Source organism: Egretta garzetta, unplaced genomic scaffold (genome assembly GCF_000687185.1).
Source record: "Egretta garzetta isolate BGI_Z169 unplaced genomic scaffold, ASM68718v1 scaffold151, whole genome shotgun sequence".
NCBI lineage: Eukaryota > Metazoa > Chordata > Aves > Pelecaniformes > Ardeidae > Egretta > Egretta garzetta.
The window spans coordinates 4,820,431-4,835,261 of record NW_009258615.1 but is presented as its reverse complement, the minus strand read 5'-3'; the positions used below and the strand labels follow the sequence as shown (position 1 = coordinate 4,835,261).

At 42.5% G+C, this 14,831-nt stretch overlaps 1 protein-coding gene across 1 annotated transcript in view; it reads left to right on the top strand.

Moving 5' to 3' along the window:
• Window positions 1-14,831, top strand: part of PPARGC1A (PPARG coactivator 1 alpha) — a 64,076-nt gene that overhangs the window by 23,900 nt on the left and 25,345 nt on the right. The window contains exons 3-5 of the mRNA XM_009648036.2: window positions 11,286-11,480; window positions 12,442-12,564; window positions 13,469-13,673. Coding sequence (XP_009646331.1) covers window positions 11,286-11,480; window positions 12,442-12,564; window positions 13,469-13,673 — 523 coding nt within the window. The remainder of the gene's footprint in view (window positions 1-11,285; window positions 11,481-12,441; window positions 12,565-13,468; window positions 13,674-14,831) is intronic.

Genomic DNA, 14,831 nt, shown 5'->3' with positions numbered 1-14,831 from the left:
GCCATATGCAGCTGTAAAACACTGCGGCACTGGCTGCATGCTGGTGGTTCAGAGTGCTTCAGGTGGATAAAACTTGGCAATATTAGTCATGTACAGATAGCTCTTCCTTATTGGAAATACTATGTGGGTTGCCCACCCCACGCCCTAGTTTATAGGATGAAGTGCAACCGTACTTACTTTCTTCTCTCTTTCCCCTTCCCCTTTCTCTCCCACCCCCACCCCAATGGTGTGTAATCCTTACATATGTTTACAAAACAGGATTTTATTGCTACCTAAATATGAGTGGTCCCACCGGCTCCCCTCAGCCAGCTGAACAAGACTTGAGTGCAGTATCTTGTCCTCTATCTGAAATAGAAACAGAGGTCGTGCTGCCTGGATTAACGATAGTAGCTCCAGCCTTCTGCCTCCAGAAATGTCACTTAAACAGGATTTCCCTTCCCAGGACGCTGGATCGGGAATGTGGCTCTTCTGTCTTGGGCTGTTTCCATTCTGCAACTCCTTTCCCATCTTTCTTCCCCCTCATAGAGCAGGACAAAATGTTTCGGTACAAAGGGAGGCCATCTGAGCCAAGAAAACCTAGGTTGTGTTGAAGCCTACAGGGTCCCACCTCTGGTTTAGTATACAAATGGCTGCAATTTACTTCTTATTCCTGGGGCTAGGCGCATCCCTTGGGGTTTTGGCTGTGCATCTAGCAGCTACATAGGCTTGAGGTATAACTTGTGTTGACTTCAATGAGGATGACTTTTAAACTGAAGATATACTTGACATGAACAAATGTGTCAGTGCAATTCCAGTAGGAAATGACATTTGTGAGCACAGTGTCCACCACAATTTAGGCAAGATGCACCCAAGCCACTTCTAAATTCATCTGCGTAGTCGTAGCTCAGCTACAAAACTCGCTTGATAAGTAGGAAGAATAAGCTCTTACTGCCCTTGGGCCGGACTGCCGTTAGTCCCAGGCCAGATTGGTAGAGATAAAGTACGCAGGAGCCACTGCTCTCAGATACAGAATCAACATACCCCAAAGGCAGAGGACCAGGTCCCCAGACAGTGTAAATCTGCATAGCTCTGTTAAAACCCGTGGAGAGGCCCTGATTTACAATGGCTGAACATCTGGGCCCAAGTTCTTTTTCTTTTGGTTACTAGCAAGATTAAATAGAAGTACCCAAAATTATTTATTATAGGTGCCATGGCAGCATCTCAAAGCCCAATTGTAAATCAGGACACCATTGTGAAGGGGGTTGTGTGAACACATAACAAAAAGGCAGTCCCTACCTAAAGGAACTTACGGCCTAAATAATAATGGTACTGCATGCATTAATAGGTACAGCTGGACTTGACTGCCTGTTACGCGTTATTTTTAAAGACACAGGGCAAAAAGAAAATGCCCACGTTCATTTTCACCATTCCTGATGAAAAAGGGATTGGTTAACATCAGTGCCTCACAAAGGAAAATACAATTTTTTACACTGTACAGATGGAGAGCTGGTGATCAAGAACATGCACTTCTAGAAGACTAGCAGAGAATGAGCAACGTGTTCGGTTTTGACTAAGAAATAAATAGAAGAGAGGCGACTGCAGTGGCAACTGTAGTGTGCACCCCAGTATGCATGTGCTACATGACTCTGCTAGGCTGGTTGAGGGTAAATGAACAAGGTAGTGTTAATGTAAACTAGGAAATTAGTTTTACACTTTAGTGTCAGCCCCATTTTATCAACATTATCTGTGAAGACTAGTGAGGTCCAGGAAATTTAGAAATGAGCCAACAGTGGATGTGCCCTAGAGGAGGCTTTGCAACAGATAGCTCTTCTGTGATCTTTATTTTTTTTAATGTTTTCTGTTTTAAAATCACCATCTCTAGTTTACGATTCTATTCACATACACAAAATGGCATTGAAAGAACATTAAAGTCTTAGCACCTAGTGACAAATCAAGGAAATACATAGTTAAGGATATTATGAGACATCTAAATGAATCCAAATGCTTAACTGGCGGAAAATTCAGACACATCTCCTCATCCTGAAGAGTGTCCTCCGTGGTTGTAGGGGTTTACCGGGATGCACTGTTCAATTGCTGCTTTTTGAGGTGAAGGCTTATTTGCCTGCTGGGACAAGCTTATATTTTGTTTTCATGGGACTGTAAAAGGGAACTGAAAAGTCTGGCAAAATGCACCTGTGATCTGTAGTGTGTTAAACCCTATGCCTGTTAACCCTTCCTTACTGTGGCACCTCCACATTCTCACTTGGTGCTTCAGTACTAAGGAGCCTTTTATTGCTTCCAGCCTAGGACACTGACAGTACGGATACCTGGGGTGTTCCCTCAGCTGAGCATCTCCTTAGATACAGGAATGTCACTGAGGTTTTTTGAAACGTTTTTAGCCTAGTAAGAGTAGAGTGCACATGTCTAAAGATAGGGGTTTTTTCCCTCTAAATGGTGACTTCCTCAGGTTTTTTAGGGCTAATGTCTACTGTCTTTGTTTATTTTATCTAGCTAAACCACCTCTTTAAATGGTATGTGTGTCACTCACTCAGCACATCTGCTGGTACGTACCAGGAGGATGTTGGAACCACTGCTGTGACACTTAAAGACAGGAGTATAGCTACATAGGTAAAACATACAGAGTAAATGCATCTTTAGCCTCGTAAACAAGTTTTCATGTCATGTCTGAATGAACTCTTTTAGCCGGCTCAGACCAGATGGCAGCCTTCCAGTTATACCACAATAAAAATTGATGGGAAGCCCAGATGTATTAATGATGTATTAATGATGTCCTGATCCATTCATGCTGCAGATCTAAGGAAAACCAGTGGGGTTTTTTCCTGCGAGACATGACTTGTGTTTGTGGTACCAGTTCAACAGGCATGGTGGTAGGTTTGATGGAGGTGAACACACTGAAAAATTAAAACATCATAAAAAGCATTTAATGACGTTGATACTTTACAAATGCTAATTTCATGATCAAATTAAACTCCAATGTTCTATCAGCAAAAGCACCAGATAGAATTGTCTTATTTTGCTGTTTAAAAAGGAATTTTTGAGTGTGTTTTCTGTCTGCACAAACCCCAGTGTCCACATAATTAAACAAAATTAAAAAATATATGGAAACTTTTCTCTGCTGTATTGTTTATAGTTTTACCCTGAAATTTATATTTGTGCAGAGTCATAAATCTCTAGAAAGAAGTAGGGATTATGATAGACATCCTGACACATCCAATATAATTAAAACTAAAGCAAATGCAACACTGAAATAGAGAATGAACAAAAGCGGTAGGATTATGCATCACAGTTTGCAAAGGAAGAGTGTATACTACTACTCAAGTGCATTTTTAGAGATGTCTATTATTATCAAGAGGAAAGAGAAGTTTTTACATCAATTACAGGTGTGAAATAATCACTGCAAAATATATGTAGCTCTTTTTTTCCCAGAACATGCCACGCTGCCTAACAAAGGTATATGAATGTTGAAAAATTTTATGTCGGTGCATAGAGAGATTAGTGTGGGCATGTACCATAAATCAAGTAAATACATAAATCTGAGCAAGCAGCGTTTGAATATTTGGACTGAAATACTGCTGACACCATCACTGAAAGCTCTGCAACGGGGAGAGTCCCAAACATCTTCCCTACCTGATGCTGTAGCCTGTAGCCTTCCTCCCCCTGCCTCCCTCTTTTTGCAATACTTACTCCCCGGTAGAGCTTGTCTGGATTGGGACCCTTGGTCAGGAGCTGTGACTCTCTACCCTCCTGCATATTTTAGGTGCGTAGTAATAATTAAAAACTTCTGTCTGGGTTGTTGCTCAGGACCTTATCGTGTGCATGAGCGATTGCCTGGAAAAGGGGAAGGGAGGATGGGTAAGAGGCACCGTGCACTGCTCTGGGGGGAAGGTGCTGGGCGGCGGGCTGGGAGGGCAGCCTGCACACCCTCTCGCACCCCGGGGTGAGCTGCTCGTGCGGGTCGGGCTGCCCGTCCTGTCTCCCGCTGCCCCAGCAGCAGCTCACCCGCTCCTCTGCTCACCCCTGCTGGCTCCTGCTTTCCCCACCGGTGCTGGCAGCAAGCAAACTTCACCTCCCCTTTTGCTTCTCTAGCTGTCTTGCACAGCGAAGGAAAACTCCCAGCCTTTCTTTTTTCTGTGGCTCTTCATCAGGCTCTTCCTCCCCTCTGCACTTCTGCCCTTTCCCTGCTCTTGTTTTTCCCCACTGGAGACATAGGTAGAGTTTTGTGCTTCAATGTGGAGCTCTGCCCACCACGGTCTGGACAAGATGTGCCGGATCTTCTGCTGCAGTTCCCCACCCATGAGGACCAGGTGGTCTTCCCTGGCGCGGGGCAAGACGGTGCTATAGCATGCCCACCGCGTGCCGCAGCATTAGGGACATGCGGTTCCTGGTAAGATGTTTGGTAATGCTTTTACAGTGCCAAGTCCTGTACAAGTTAAAAAGCCCCTCTGGTGAGCTAACCCAGTCCAAAACATAGGTAGTGCATTTATTTAGTAATCAGCAAATTAGCCTATGTAGTCAGTAAATGTTGAGGCCCAAACTGCTGATAAGATGATTTGCTTTCAGGTATTTTCTCAATATTGTGCTCAGCATCAAGTATAAATTGAATAGAGTGACCTTTTGATACTGAGTCAAATTGACTGCATTTCCAAATATTCTGTGGTTTCAATTTCCATAAATTTTTGATATTGGGTCTACCACCCATGCACCAATTCCAGCACAGCAATATCTTATCATTGGTCCCCTTAGCATAGTCAACGGCATGATAATGTGCTCTCAGATGATTTTTTGTTTTGTCTGTTCCCCCGAATCAAAGATTACTATCATAGAGGGGAAGGATGCAGTTTACACAAATGAAATTGGAATGGCTTGCAAAACGTGAATGAATTTTGGTCAGAAGATGTAAAACAGGTTACAGGTTGCTAGCTGGATCCTCAGTTTGTGAGATGAGTAAGTCAATTAGTAGCTGTTCAGTTTATTAGAAACTTAATTGCCAGGCTGTAATGGAAACTTCTGAACTGCAACAATGCGTTAGAAGCAATAAAAGTGACTTCGTGGTACAGGAATATTTAGTAGGCTCTTTTAAACTGACATGTTTAGCTTACGGCAGAAAGGTTAGATCTTTCACCTGCAAAGATAGTCCATCTAACGGGAACTATGGCAGCATCACTTCAGGTGATCAAGGGCACGATCTTAGATGGCCTGTGTCGTGGTTTTGTGTTGTGATGCTTTAATCCCAGATACTTGACAGAAATTTTACAATGCCCGGTGAGCCTGTCTCTCTTTCAGAGAGAAAGTAACCTGAGTTCAGTTACCAAGATTAAACGTGAGAACTTTTTTGAGACTAGAAATATACGCCATGTTGAGTATATGAATAGTAATAGATGTTGTTACTTTTCTGTTGTTATACCCTGGAGGAGGGAGGGGGGAAGTGGATGCTGCAGGTGCTCCCATCTCCTGCAGCCTGCGGGCGTTGCACAGGTCCTTCTTGCGGTGCTGTAGTGTCCCTGGGAGTGATGCCGGGAGTCTGTTCCGCTCCAGGGACCTAGCTCTGGAAGTTAAGCATTGCAGTACCTGCATTGTGTATAATTACAATATTTATTTAATGTCATTTGGGAGGAGAGTGGGATGGCAGAGCGTATTGCTTCAGGTCAGTACAGTATCTCCAGAAATCCAGCCGGAGTGAAGCTTTTACATAAATAGGGGTATGTGGTTGGTCCTACAGATTATATATATATATATATATATATGCAGTTCATATGCTGGGCAATGGGACTGCTGAAATCAGAAGGCAGGTTGTGGATTCAAGTGGTCTTTGCCTACAGGTGCACGTGAGGAGTATGAGTATAGCTGTCTCCTTCAAGAAGAGAAGTCTCTTGCTTCCTTCCCATACCCTAAAGGCATTTGCACAGGGGTGGTGATAATTAATCCCCACATTTCTACTACATATAAAGAAACCTGGCTGTAATTTTCTCCTAGTGGGACTCCATTTTGTTTTTAAAGATAATTGATAGCTCTGGACTTAAGCATTTCAATTATGGGAGTGTCTCTGGGGGACCAGACTAACAGACCTTGGAAAAACGTTCTAATGCAAATGCATCATGTGGATTTTTACTGTAAGACAGCACAGGACGCCTAAGGATTTGCAAAGCAGTTGAAGAGTAAAATAAAAGCTGAAATACTTCTCAAAATAGATAACGGCATGGGGCTGGTTGTGAGCAGGTAGGGTGGAACAAGTGGTTCTCCATTCATCCCACCGATTCCTCCTTGGCCCTGGGAGAAAATACTGTAATGCTCTAAGTCAGGGAGAAGGAGGCACTTGCCTTGGCCAGCACATTAAGAAGGCAGCAAAATCACTATGACAGCACTGTCTGTGCCGGTGCCGTGGCAGGTTGGCTCCTTCTGCTCCAGAAGAGGGAAAACTTGGGCTGTAATTCTTCTCTTTCACCATCCCTGACCTCAGCTCTCATTTTACACTGGCAGGAGCAGAAAGACCAGCCTGCATCCTAATCCCTTCCTTCCTCTTCCCTTCCCTGTGCTTCTGCCCAGCCTACAGCTCCTTATCCTCAGGTAGCAAAGCTTGGTTTGCAGGGCCAGGGCTGAGACAGCATCTGCCCCTACTCCTGTTCAGGTGTTCAGGGCTGGGGTGGTGTTGGTGAGCATTCCAGTGCCTCTGCATCTCTATGTGCAGAAAGGGGTCAATCTGTCCTCCTCATTTCTGCTAGTGGTGTGAATCTTAAGGACGTTCTTATTCCAAAATGTGTCATTAAGGAATTAAATCTTGTTGGAAGTCCCAGATGTGCTCACAAGTCATTTTTGTGCTTTTGAAAGTAGTGCCATAATGTATTAGTATTTTTAGATCACTTGAATATTTTCAGCTGGAGGAAAATCTTTTATTTTCTTTGTTAATTGTGCTATGAATAGATCTTAGGCTACTGAGGAGAAATGAGTCGATATGTTGAAATGGTGATCCCTCGTGAGTTCAGGTGTACACCTGGCTCCTCTGAATTGCTTACCGAGCTGGGCTGCTGGAGCAGTGACAGCTTCCACCAGCTGTGGATCTGTCCCAAAGTTTCCTGGGCTTTTTACAAAGACATGGCAAGCTGCCACTGCTCCCAGCTCCTTTGGGCTGTGGATTAGTACCACAGTTTAGACCCTGATCTTTCAGTATGAATCAAGGTGGGCCGCTGCGCTGTTCAAATTATCAGTAAAGAAACTTTAGAGCATCGTCATCACTCATTAGCTGATTTCACTCCTTGAGATACAGCAAGCAAAAGCTGTGCATGTAATAATCACAAATGAAAGGTGGAGGGAATCAACCAGAGGGAAAATGTTGGAAGATATTATTAACATTTGGAAAAGATTTTCTAAATGATCGACTTGACCCTTTTCTGGGGTGAATTTGCATACCCAAGCTATCTGCGAGAGAGCTGCAGTGGAGTCCTGTGTCTGGACCTCGGCACACTGGCTTTAAGGTTTTCAAGAAGGGATTGGTGCATGGGAAAGACAAGGTGGCCGAGTCTCCATTACAGCTCAGTCTTAGGCATCTGCAGTGGGATTGCCGACGAGTAACACGTATTATAGACATAAAATGCTAATCACGAGGTGAACCCGGCTCCATCAATAGGCAGAATAAGCAAAGGAGAAGGAATTATCAGGGGTAGAGGATTTAAATACCTTTGTGTGGGTAAATTATCAACTCATTTCTTATAGCTTTTCACTGGCCAAAGAGAGAATATCTCTGGAGACATTTTACTGAAGGCAGAAACCCAATTAGAGTAAGATTGTTACACAACTAATAAAGTGTTTTCAGATAGAGAATTATTTTTAGTGCTGTAGAAATATTAAAGCATTAGAGCAAAACATGTAAAAGCAGAGAAGAGCACAGTTGAGGTTTTTTATGGCCTTTAGGCTCCTAGATCACTCATTTTTGAGGATTGGTTGGTGTTTACAGCACGAGCTGGCTTTCCCCATTGCGTTTGCCCATGCACAATGACACCAATGCCAAATCTTACTTCTTTTCAGAGCTAATGCCATTCTGGATACGCTAGAAACTCTTGCTGTGGGAAACGGGGAGGTGCATGCGTTCAGTGGCATACTCTGGTTCCTTGCCTCCTTCAGCGGGGTGAAAATTTACAGGGGTCAAAAAACCTCTGGCCCCGATGCCTTTATGTTAAACTAACAACCAAGGATGCTAAGAAGTTCATGCAGTGTGGCTGGGAAGTGATGCATAACTGCTTCTGCATTAAAAAGAGCCATTAGTTAGCAAGATGCAGTCATTATGAACTGTTTTCATAAGTGTTTAATAATTGCAGATATTTGCCATGTGGCTTTAAGTTCAAGATTATCCTCCATCCCTTTTTCCTACATGCTGTAGTTCATTTAGGTGGTCTAAATCCTTAGGATCTCCTCCTTTAGACAGAAGCAAACCCTTTCAGTGTGACCCTGCTTGGAAGTTAGGGACACAGCGGAGCGAGTCCCTGAGAGCACAGAGGACCTCAGCGAAGATTGAAGGTGCTCAGCTGCTCCTCATTCACCGAGCCTGTCTGATGCACAGGTTGGGTGCCAGTCTGAAACATGAACTTCTCCAGTGACAGTGCTGAAACCGTGAAAGAGCCTGCATTTGGCCATGGTGTTGCTTCTCCCCAGTGCTGTCAACACCAAGACTCAGGTTGCGACAGCAAAGCAGAAAGCTGCTGCTTCAGTGATTATTGCTCAGACGTTGATGTACCCAACCATCTCTCCCTCCTCATCTCCCCTCAGCACCCTTTCTGCTGTATCTAATAATTGTGTTTCTTTATAAACAGTAATTTAGGACAATTAGGAACAATAGCATAGTTAAACCTTTAAAAGGTTATCTCGCAATGTCATTTTCTTGACTAATGTGTTCCTGCTGCCATGTCGTTTGTGAATAGACATGTGTTAGCCAGCTAGTGTGCTTCATCTGTGGTGACTTTGATTTATTTGCTCTGTAAATTGGGACCGAAGCAATAATGGAAAGTGACATTAATTGTTTAACAGAGTCCTCTTTGTCACATCCTGTGCTTTCTCTGGGGTGTTTGAATGTTGAAACTTGTACAAAACTAATTGAAATTGCTGTGATGAGGACCGGAGTCCACTCAACTTTCTGTTCTTGAATGTCAGCGCACTTGAGTGTCTACTTAAAGCATGAGAGCCAAGCAGCTAACAGCAAATATCAGGGTTTCTTCTGGCATGCTATTATTAAAGAAGGCATTCCCCGTTAGAAATAGTAACACTTCCAGCTTCGTTGTCAGCTTCACAAGCTGCAAGGCTCAGTAAGGGGGGGCGGTGGTGCGCCCCACCAGCTAGACTTGTGAGAGTAGTTCCTGGGGCTGCGGGGCTGGGGGGCAGGCAGCCAGGCCCCCCCGCGGCCATCCACCATTCATCCCACCACCTGCGAGGGGCTTGAAATGCCGCTGGAAAAGTCATCACTTCGTTACATTGCAAAGCGCTTTTTCGCCTGATAACACCTTTTCGTACTTTCTGGAAGTGACACTGTAATTTTCCTCTTTGCCTCTCAAAAAGTGGCTGTGAAAACCTGCATTTGGAGCACGGTTTTATTCACAAGGTGGCTTCCTTCTGCTTATTTCCACCTTCTGCACACTGAATTATCACGGCACTGTGCATGTGTCTGCTTGGTATGGTGGGAATCACCAGATACTGGAACTTAGACTCTTTTCCTCAGTGTCCAAGCCCCTTTTGGCCTTTTAAGTGAACGCATTAGCTCTGCCTGAGTGTTTATTTGTTTCTTGGGGATGATGCCGTAAGCACCAGAACAGTCTGTGCTCTGCCGTAGCTTTCTAGTTTGAAGACAGAGCTTTTCTGTAAGCAGCCTTGAGGTGTGATTTGGCAGAGAAGCCTGGCAGGAGCAATTGTCTGTGTGGTTTATGAGCATCTCTGTTCGGAGTCTGGTAGATACAGTATTACTGAAAAAAGTCATGCTAAGGGGATACCCAGTTTCACCTGATTTTTATTTATTTATTTATTTATTTTCTGAGGTGTTGCTGGCAATGTTTTGTTGTTGACTTCTTTAACTTTCGGTTTGGGGTTTTATTTTCCCCCCAAAGGGAGAGCTTACTGGTGTATTCCTTGCTAGTTCACTTTTAAACTATGAGACTTGAACTCAGCTGAAATCTCTTCTCAGTGTGAACCTGGAATGTGATGCACAACTCTGAAGCTGGTGGAAAAACTCCGAGTTTGATATCCCTGGAATAAGTGAAAGGCTTTTCATTTGTTTTAATAGCACTAGAATCAGCCTAGGAATCCTAGATAATTGATCTGTCAAGATCAATTTCCAATCTTTCTCAAAAATAAACATAATGATTTTTACACAATTCTATTCTTCAGAACTCTCAGTACTCCAAAAATCCGTACCTTAATATACAGTAGGGACTATATTTCATTAAAAAATCAGAAGGCATTTAAATTTACTCAATTTGACAAAAAGAAGTCTTGTTGCTGAAATAAGATATCTAATATAAATTAACATTACAGCCACATCTGATTAGGAATTAATCTACTTTTTATAATTGTGGTCTGAATTAGATAAATGCATACAATAGTCGCATTGAGCACTCAAACGACGTAACTCGAAAGGACAACTTCAAAGGCAACCTGCTTAATACATTTCCTTGAAAGAAACCCAAAGAGCCTGCCATTTACCGTATGAGTCCAGATGGCTGGTCTTATGCCCAAATGCTCAGGAATGGGAAGGGTTTTGCTTGGCTTTGGAGCAGGGATTTCCAGAAGTACGGAAGAGAAAACCTTTCTCTCTACACCAGGCTGCATGTGTGAACAAGGTTTTCCAAATTTCACTGGTGATTCATTTTGGTCTTCTGATTAGCTGTCTTACTCTCTGATTCTTGTAATTTTGTCACGTCAATTAGCTGATGTTCAGCGCTGAAAAGAGAAAGAAAGAGACAGCCTGGGCTGACACCATCATTAGGTGTCAGCAGCTTAGGCACATCCTGTAATACAATCCCTGGGTGATTACTTCTCATTGTTAACACCAGATAAAAAAAAAAAAAAAAAAAGAATTGTGGAAGAAAAGTAAACTAGAGCAATGCAGTGCTAGTGCAAAGATATTTCTCTTGAACACAGAGATGTGTAATTTTATTGCACTTAATTACGTCTTCTGAGACACTGTTGCAGGCTGCTGTTTCAAGGGCTGGTTTAACTGTGTTTTGACTGCTCTTCCACATACAAAGGCATTGTTTTGTTCTTTTTCTCTTCTCACCTGGTTCTGCTTTTTGTTTTGCCCCTTCCCACAGAAGATAGATGAAGAAAGCGAGGCAAACTTGCTAGCCGTTCTCACTGAAACACTGGACAGCATCCCTGTGGATGAGGATGGATTGCCTTCATTTGATGCACTGACAGATGGAGATGTGACCAACGAAAATGCTACTAGCCCTTCACCGATGCCCGACGGCACCCCTCCAACTCAGGAGGCAGAAGAGCCGTCTCTAGTAAGAACCCTTCCTACTGTTTAACAGGAATTGGATGTGCCTCTGGCTACCCGCTGCATGGGTATGATGTAGTCACAGTAAGGTCTGGACTTTTCATTTAGACTGGAAAGGAAAATCAAGTAAAGAACTGAAAATTAAGCAGGGAAAAACCCCCACCAAATAGCCATAGGATGACTGATAAGGCAATCTATTAAAAAGTGTGTTGAAGAGATTGATTTTGAGATTCTTGTGCTAATGGCTGACACTTTTGCTTATCATTCTGTTCAAATAAGTCTGGGTAATGGTTTTGAATTCATATTTCATTTCTCGGGGCTCTTTTTGTATGTATGTTTAGACGTCACTTTTGGTGATCTGTAAAGAAAGGCCCATTGAGTCTGGCGGGATGTGGGGCTAATTTTGTGCCTTTAACATTGATTTGACCAGTAAGCACCAGCTCAGTGCTAATCAGGGCAAACCAGAACCTTGGGTGAGGATGTGGGTGAAACCTTATGTGCATTTTGCTCAGTAAAACCAGTTTGAGATGTGATTCTGTTTCTGCTGAAAGCCCCTTATCACTGGCTTCTGTGGAAAAGCAGAGCCAAATACCTGCATCTTGACGCTGTATCCGTTAGTCTGTTAAAGTTAATGTCTCGGTGTAGATCAGAGGCCTCTTCTGTCAAACAGATGACTGAGAATTTCATTTTGCCATGGATTCAGAAATCCAAGAACCCTGTCATTTCTGCTTGCCCCGCCGTATACTGCAGTAAAGGAGCAGAAGTATGCTGCCAAGCCAGAAGAAAACGAAATCTGTTTGCTCTGGGGAATATTGAGCCCTTCTTTCTGTTTTATTGTACTTTGCTTGCTGAAATTGGTGTAGATAACTAAGTAAATATGCAAAAATGTAGATAGGTCATTTTAATCCATAAAGATGCGTAACTTTACTCTTTTTCCTTCCACCTCCCTTTCCCTTATGTGTTTGTAGCTTAAGAAGCTCTTGCTGGCTCCAGCCAACACTCAGCTAAATTACAATGAATGCAGTGGTCTCAGCACACAAAACCATGCAAACACTAATCACAGGATCAGAACAAGCCCTGTGGTTGTTAAGGTACAAACTTAATCTTTATAATAAGGAAAAAAAAAAAAGAAATAAAAAGTGTTACAAGGTCTTTCATGCTTTCAGCAACCAAGCAAGAGGTAGATCTACATGTATTGTATTAATCTGCCTACTATCCTGCAACTGCTTTAAGAAAAAAAAAAAGAACAGATTATAGAATGGGTTCCAGAAAATCACCTGAGCTCCTTTATGCTCTGAATATTTCATTTATGCTTTTTTTTCTTGGCAGAGTTCAGTTGTAGTCCTACCGTCTGTTACTCTTGCCTACTTTATTGATACACAGAGTAGTAGGGGGTACGATAAAATTTGCTGATGGGCTGGTGTTGTTTATGAGTGACTCCAGGATGCGGGACTGCCATTTTGCCAGCTGTCTGAGCTAAGAAAAATGACACTGGATTCTTGGCAAAAGATGTATATCAGCCATTAATTGGATAGAATGGGGGCTCTGGCATAATTCTGTTAGCAGGCAGTATTAAACAATGTTTGTCTTGCCGTTCACTGTAACTGAAAACGGAGCGTTTAGGGGTACTTAAGAGAGTTGTGAATACTGGGCTCAAGCAATCAGCAGCAAATTAAGGTTTAAACCAGCTTATTTTTTTGTTCACAGTAAAGGCGCTGTAGGGTCTTGTTAGTTACATGTTGCTGAGTAGGAACATTGAAATGTAGGAGAAATGAAATAAAAAGCTGCATAAATGTCATTTAGGAATTTTAAATGTAATTTTCTTTCCTTGTTCTGCAAACAATTATTCACAGCTCATAGATCTAGTACACTTAGACTGAACACTTCATTGAAAGTCTCATCTCTTCAGAAAACCTATATCCATTCTGATAAGGTTCAGCTCACTAATTTTAGCTTTTTTTATTTTATTTTATTTTATTATGCCCTGTTTTTAAGACTGAGAATTCATGGAGCAATAAAGCAAAGAGCATTTGTCAACAGCAAAAGCCTCAAAGACGTCCCTGCTCTGAACTTCTCAAATATCTGACTACGAACGATGACCCTCCTCAGACCAAACCAGCAGAGAACAGGAACAGCAGCAAAGAGAAATGCACCTCCAAAAGGAAGCCCCATCTGCAGTCTCAAACAAATCATCTGCAAGGTAGGTGTGGGACTGCAGAGCACAGCTTTGGTACCAGCAGTAACGCAGGGAAGCTGAAATACCGCGGTTGTGAATACCCTCGATACCTCTTCTGTTCCCTGGATTAGTATTGTAAATCCAGCATCTCTTCTGTGTAGGGAGAATTTTAAAACAGTATAATGAAGTTAGAATTAGTTAGCTAGATTTAGCTTTTAAACAATTTTAATCCTGTCTCTATTGCCTCCAGCGTCAGAAAAAGAATCTCAGGGAAAAAAAAAAGTTTAACAAATACCACATGTTAATATACCAAGCTGGCTGCAGATACTTAGTCACAGAGTACTGTACCACTAAGAAATCATTATACCCCTAAACAAGCTGGGCAGGCCAGTTCATTAGTGAGCTGCTTTCTTTTTTGCTAGCGTAAAACTGAAGGCATTGTTAACCTGCCACATAGTCCTTAAGAGACAATAAATAGTGCTCTCACTGCTACAGAGAAAGCAATAAATGTGTCATTCCTGTTAAAGCTGGAATGCCAGTTTGTAATTTTATTTTGTAAATAGTTGAAACTTTAGCTGCCATCCTGGTCTTTCTCTCTCTTTTTAGATTCTTTATGGCCAAAACTGAACACTTGTGTTGACTTCTAGTATCCCCCGCTGCATAAAGAACTGGTCTGTTTACAAGTAGCTTCTATGGCAGAAATGCAAGAACTTACAGCCCCCTCTCTCGCTTTCTCTCCCCCTCTTCCCCTGCCTGTTTTCCCAAGATAAAGGAAAACTGTAAAAGGTTATGAGCCCAAAGGGAGCTTTTCTTAAAGTTACTGTTCCTTTAAAATACATCTATGTATCTATATTGGCCTGGCATCTAGAAGGTCAGTTGCCTGTCTCAGTCACGTCAGTGCAAATCCTGGATGACTCCACTAAAGTCAATGGAAGTTATCTGGCTGCAACAGAGATCAGGATATGACCCTAAATGTGGTGTTCTGGTATTTTTAAAGCAACAGTTGTAAACTGTATGCTTCTTTTCTTCTTTTCCCCTCCTCCCTTCATGCATTTTCAGCCCCCATCAAATCTAATTTTTCATTCTTCACTAGGAAATACAAGCAAACTTAATAAAAATAATCCCTTCCCGCCACTAAATACCCTTCTCGCAGCTGTACCTTCTGACATCCTAAGTATAGTT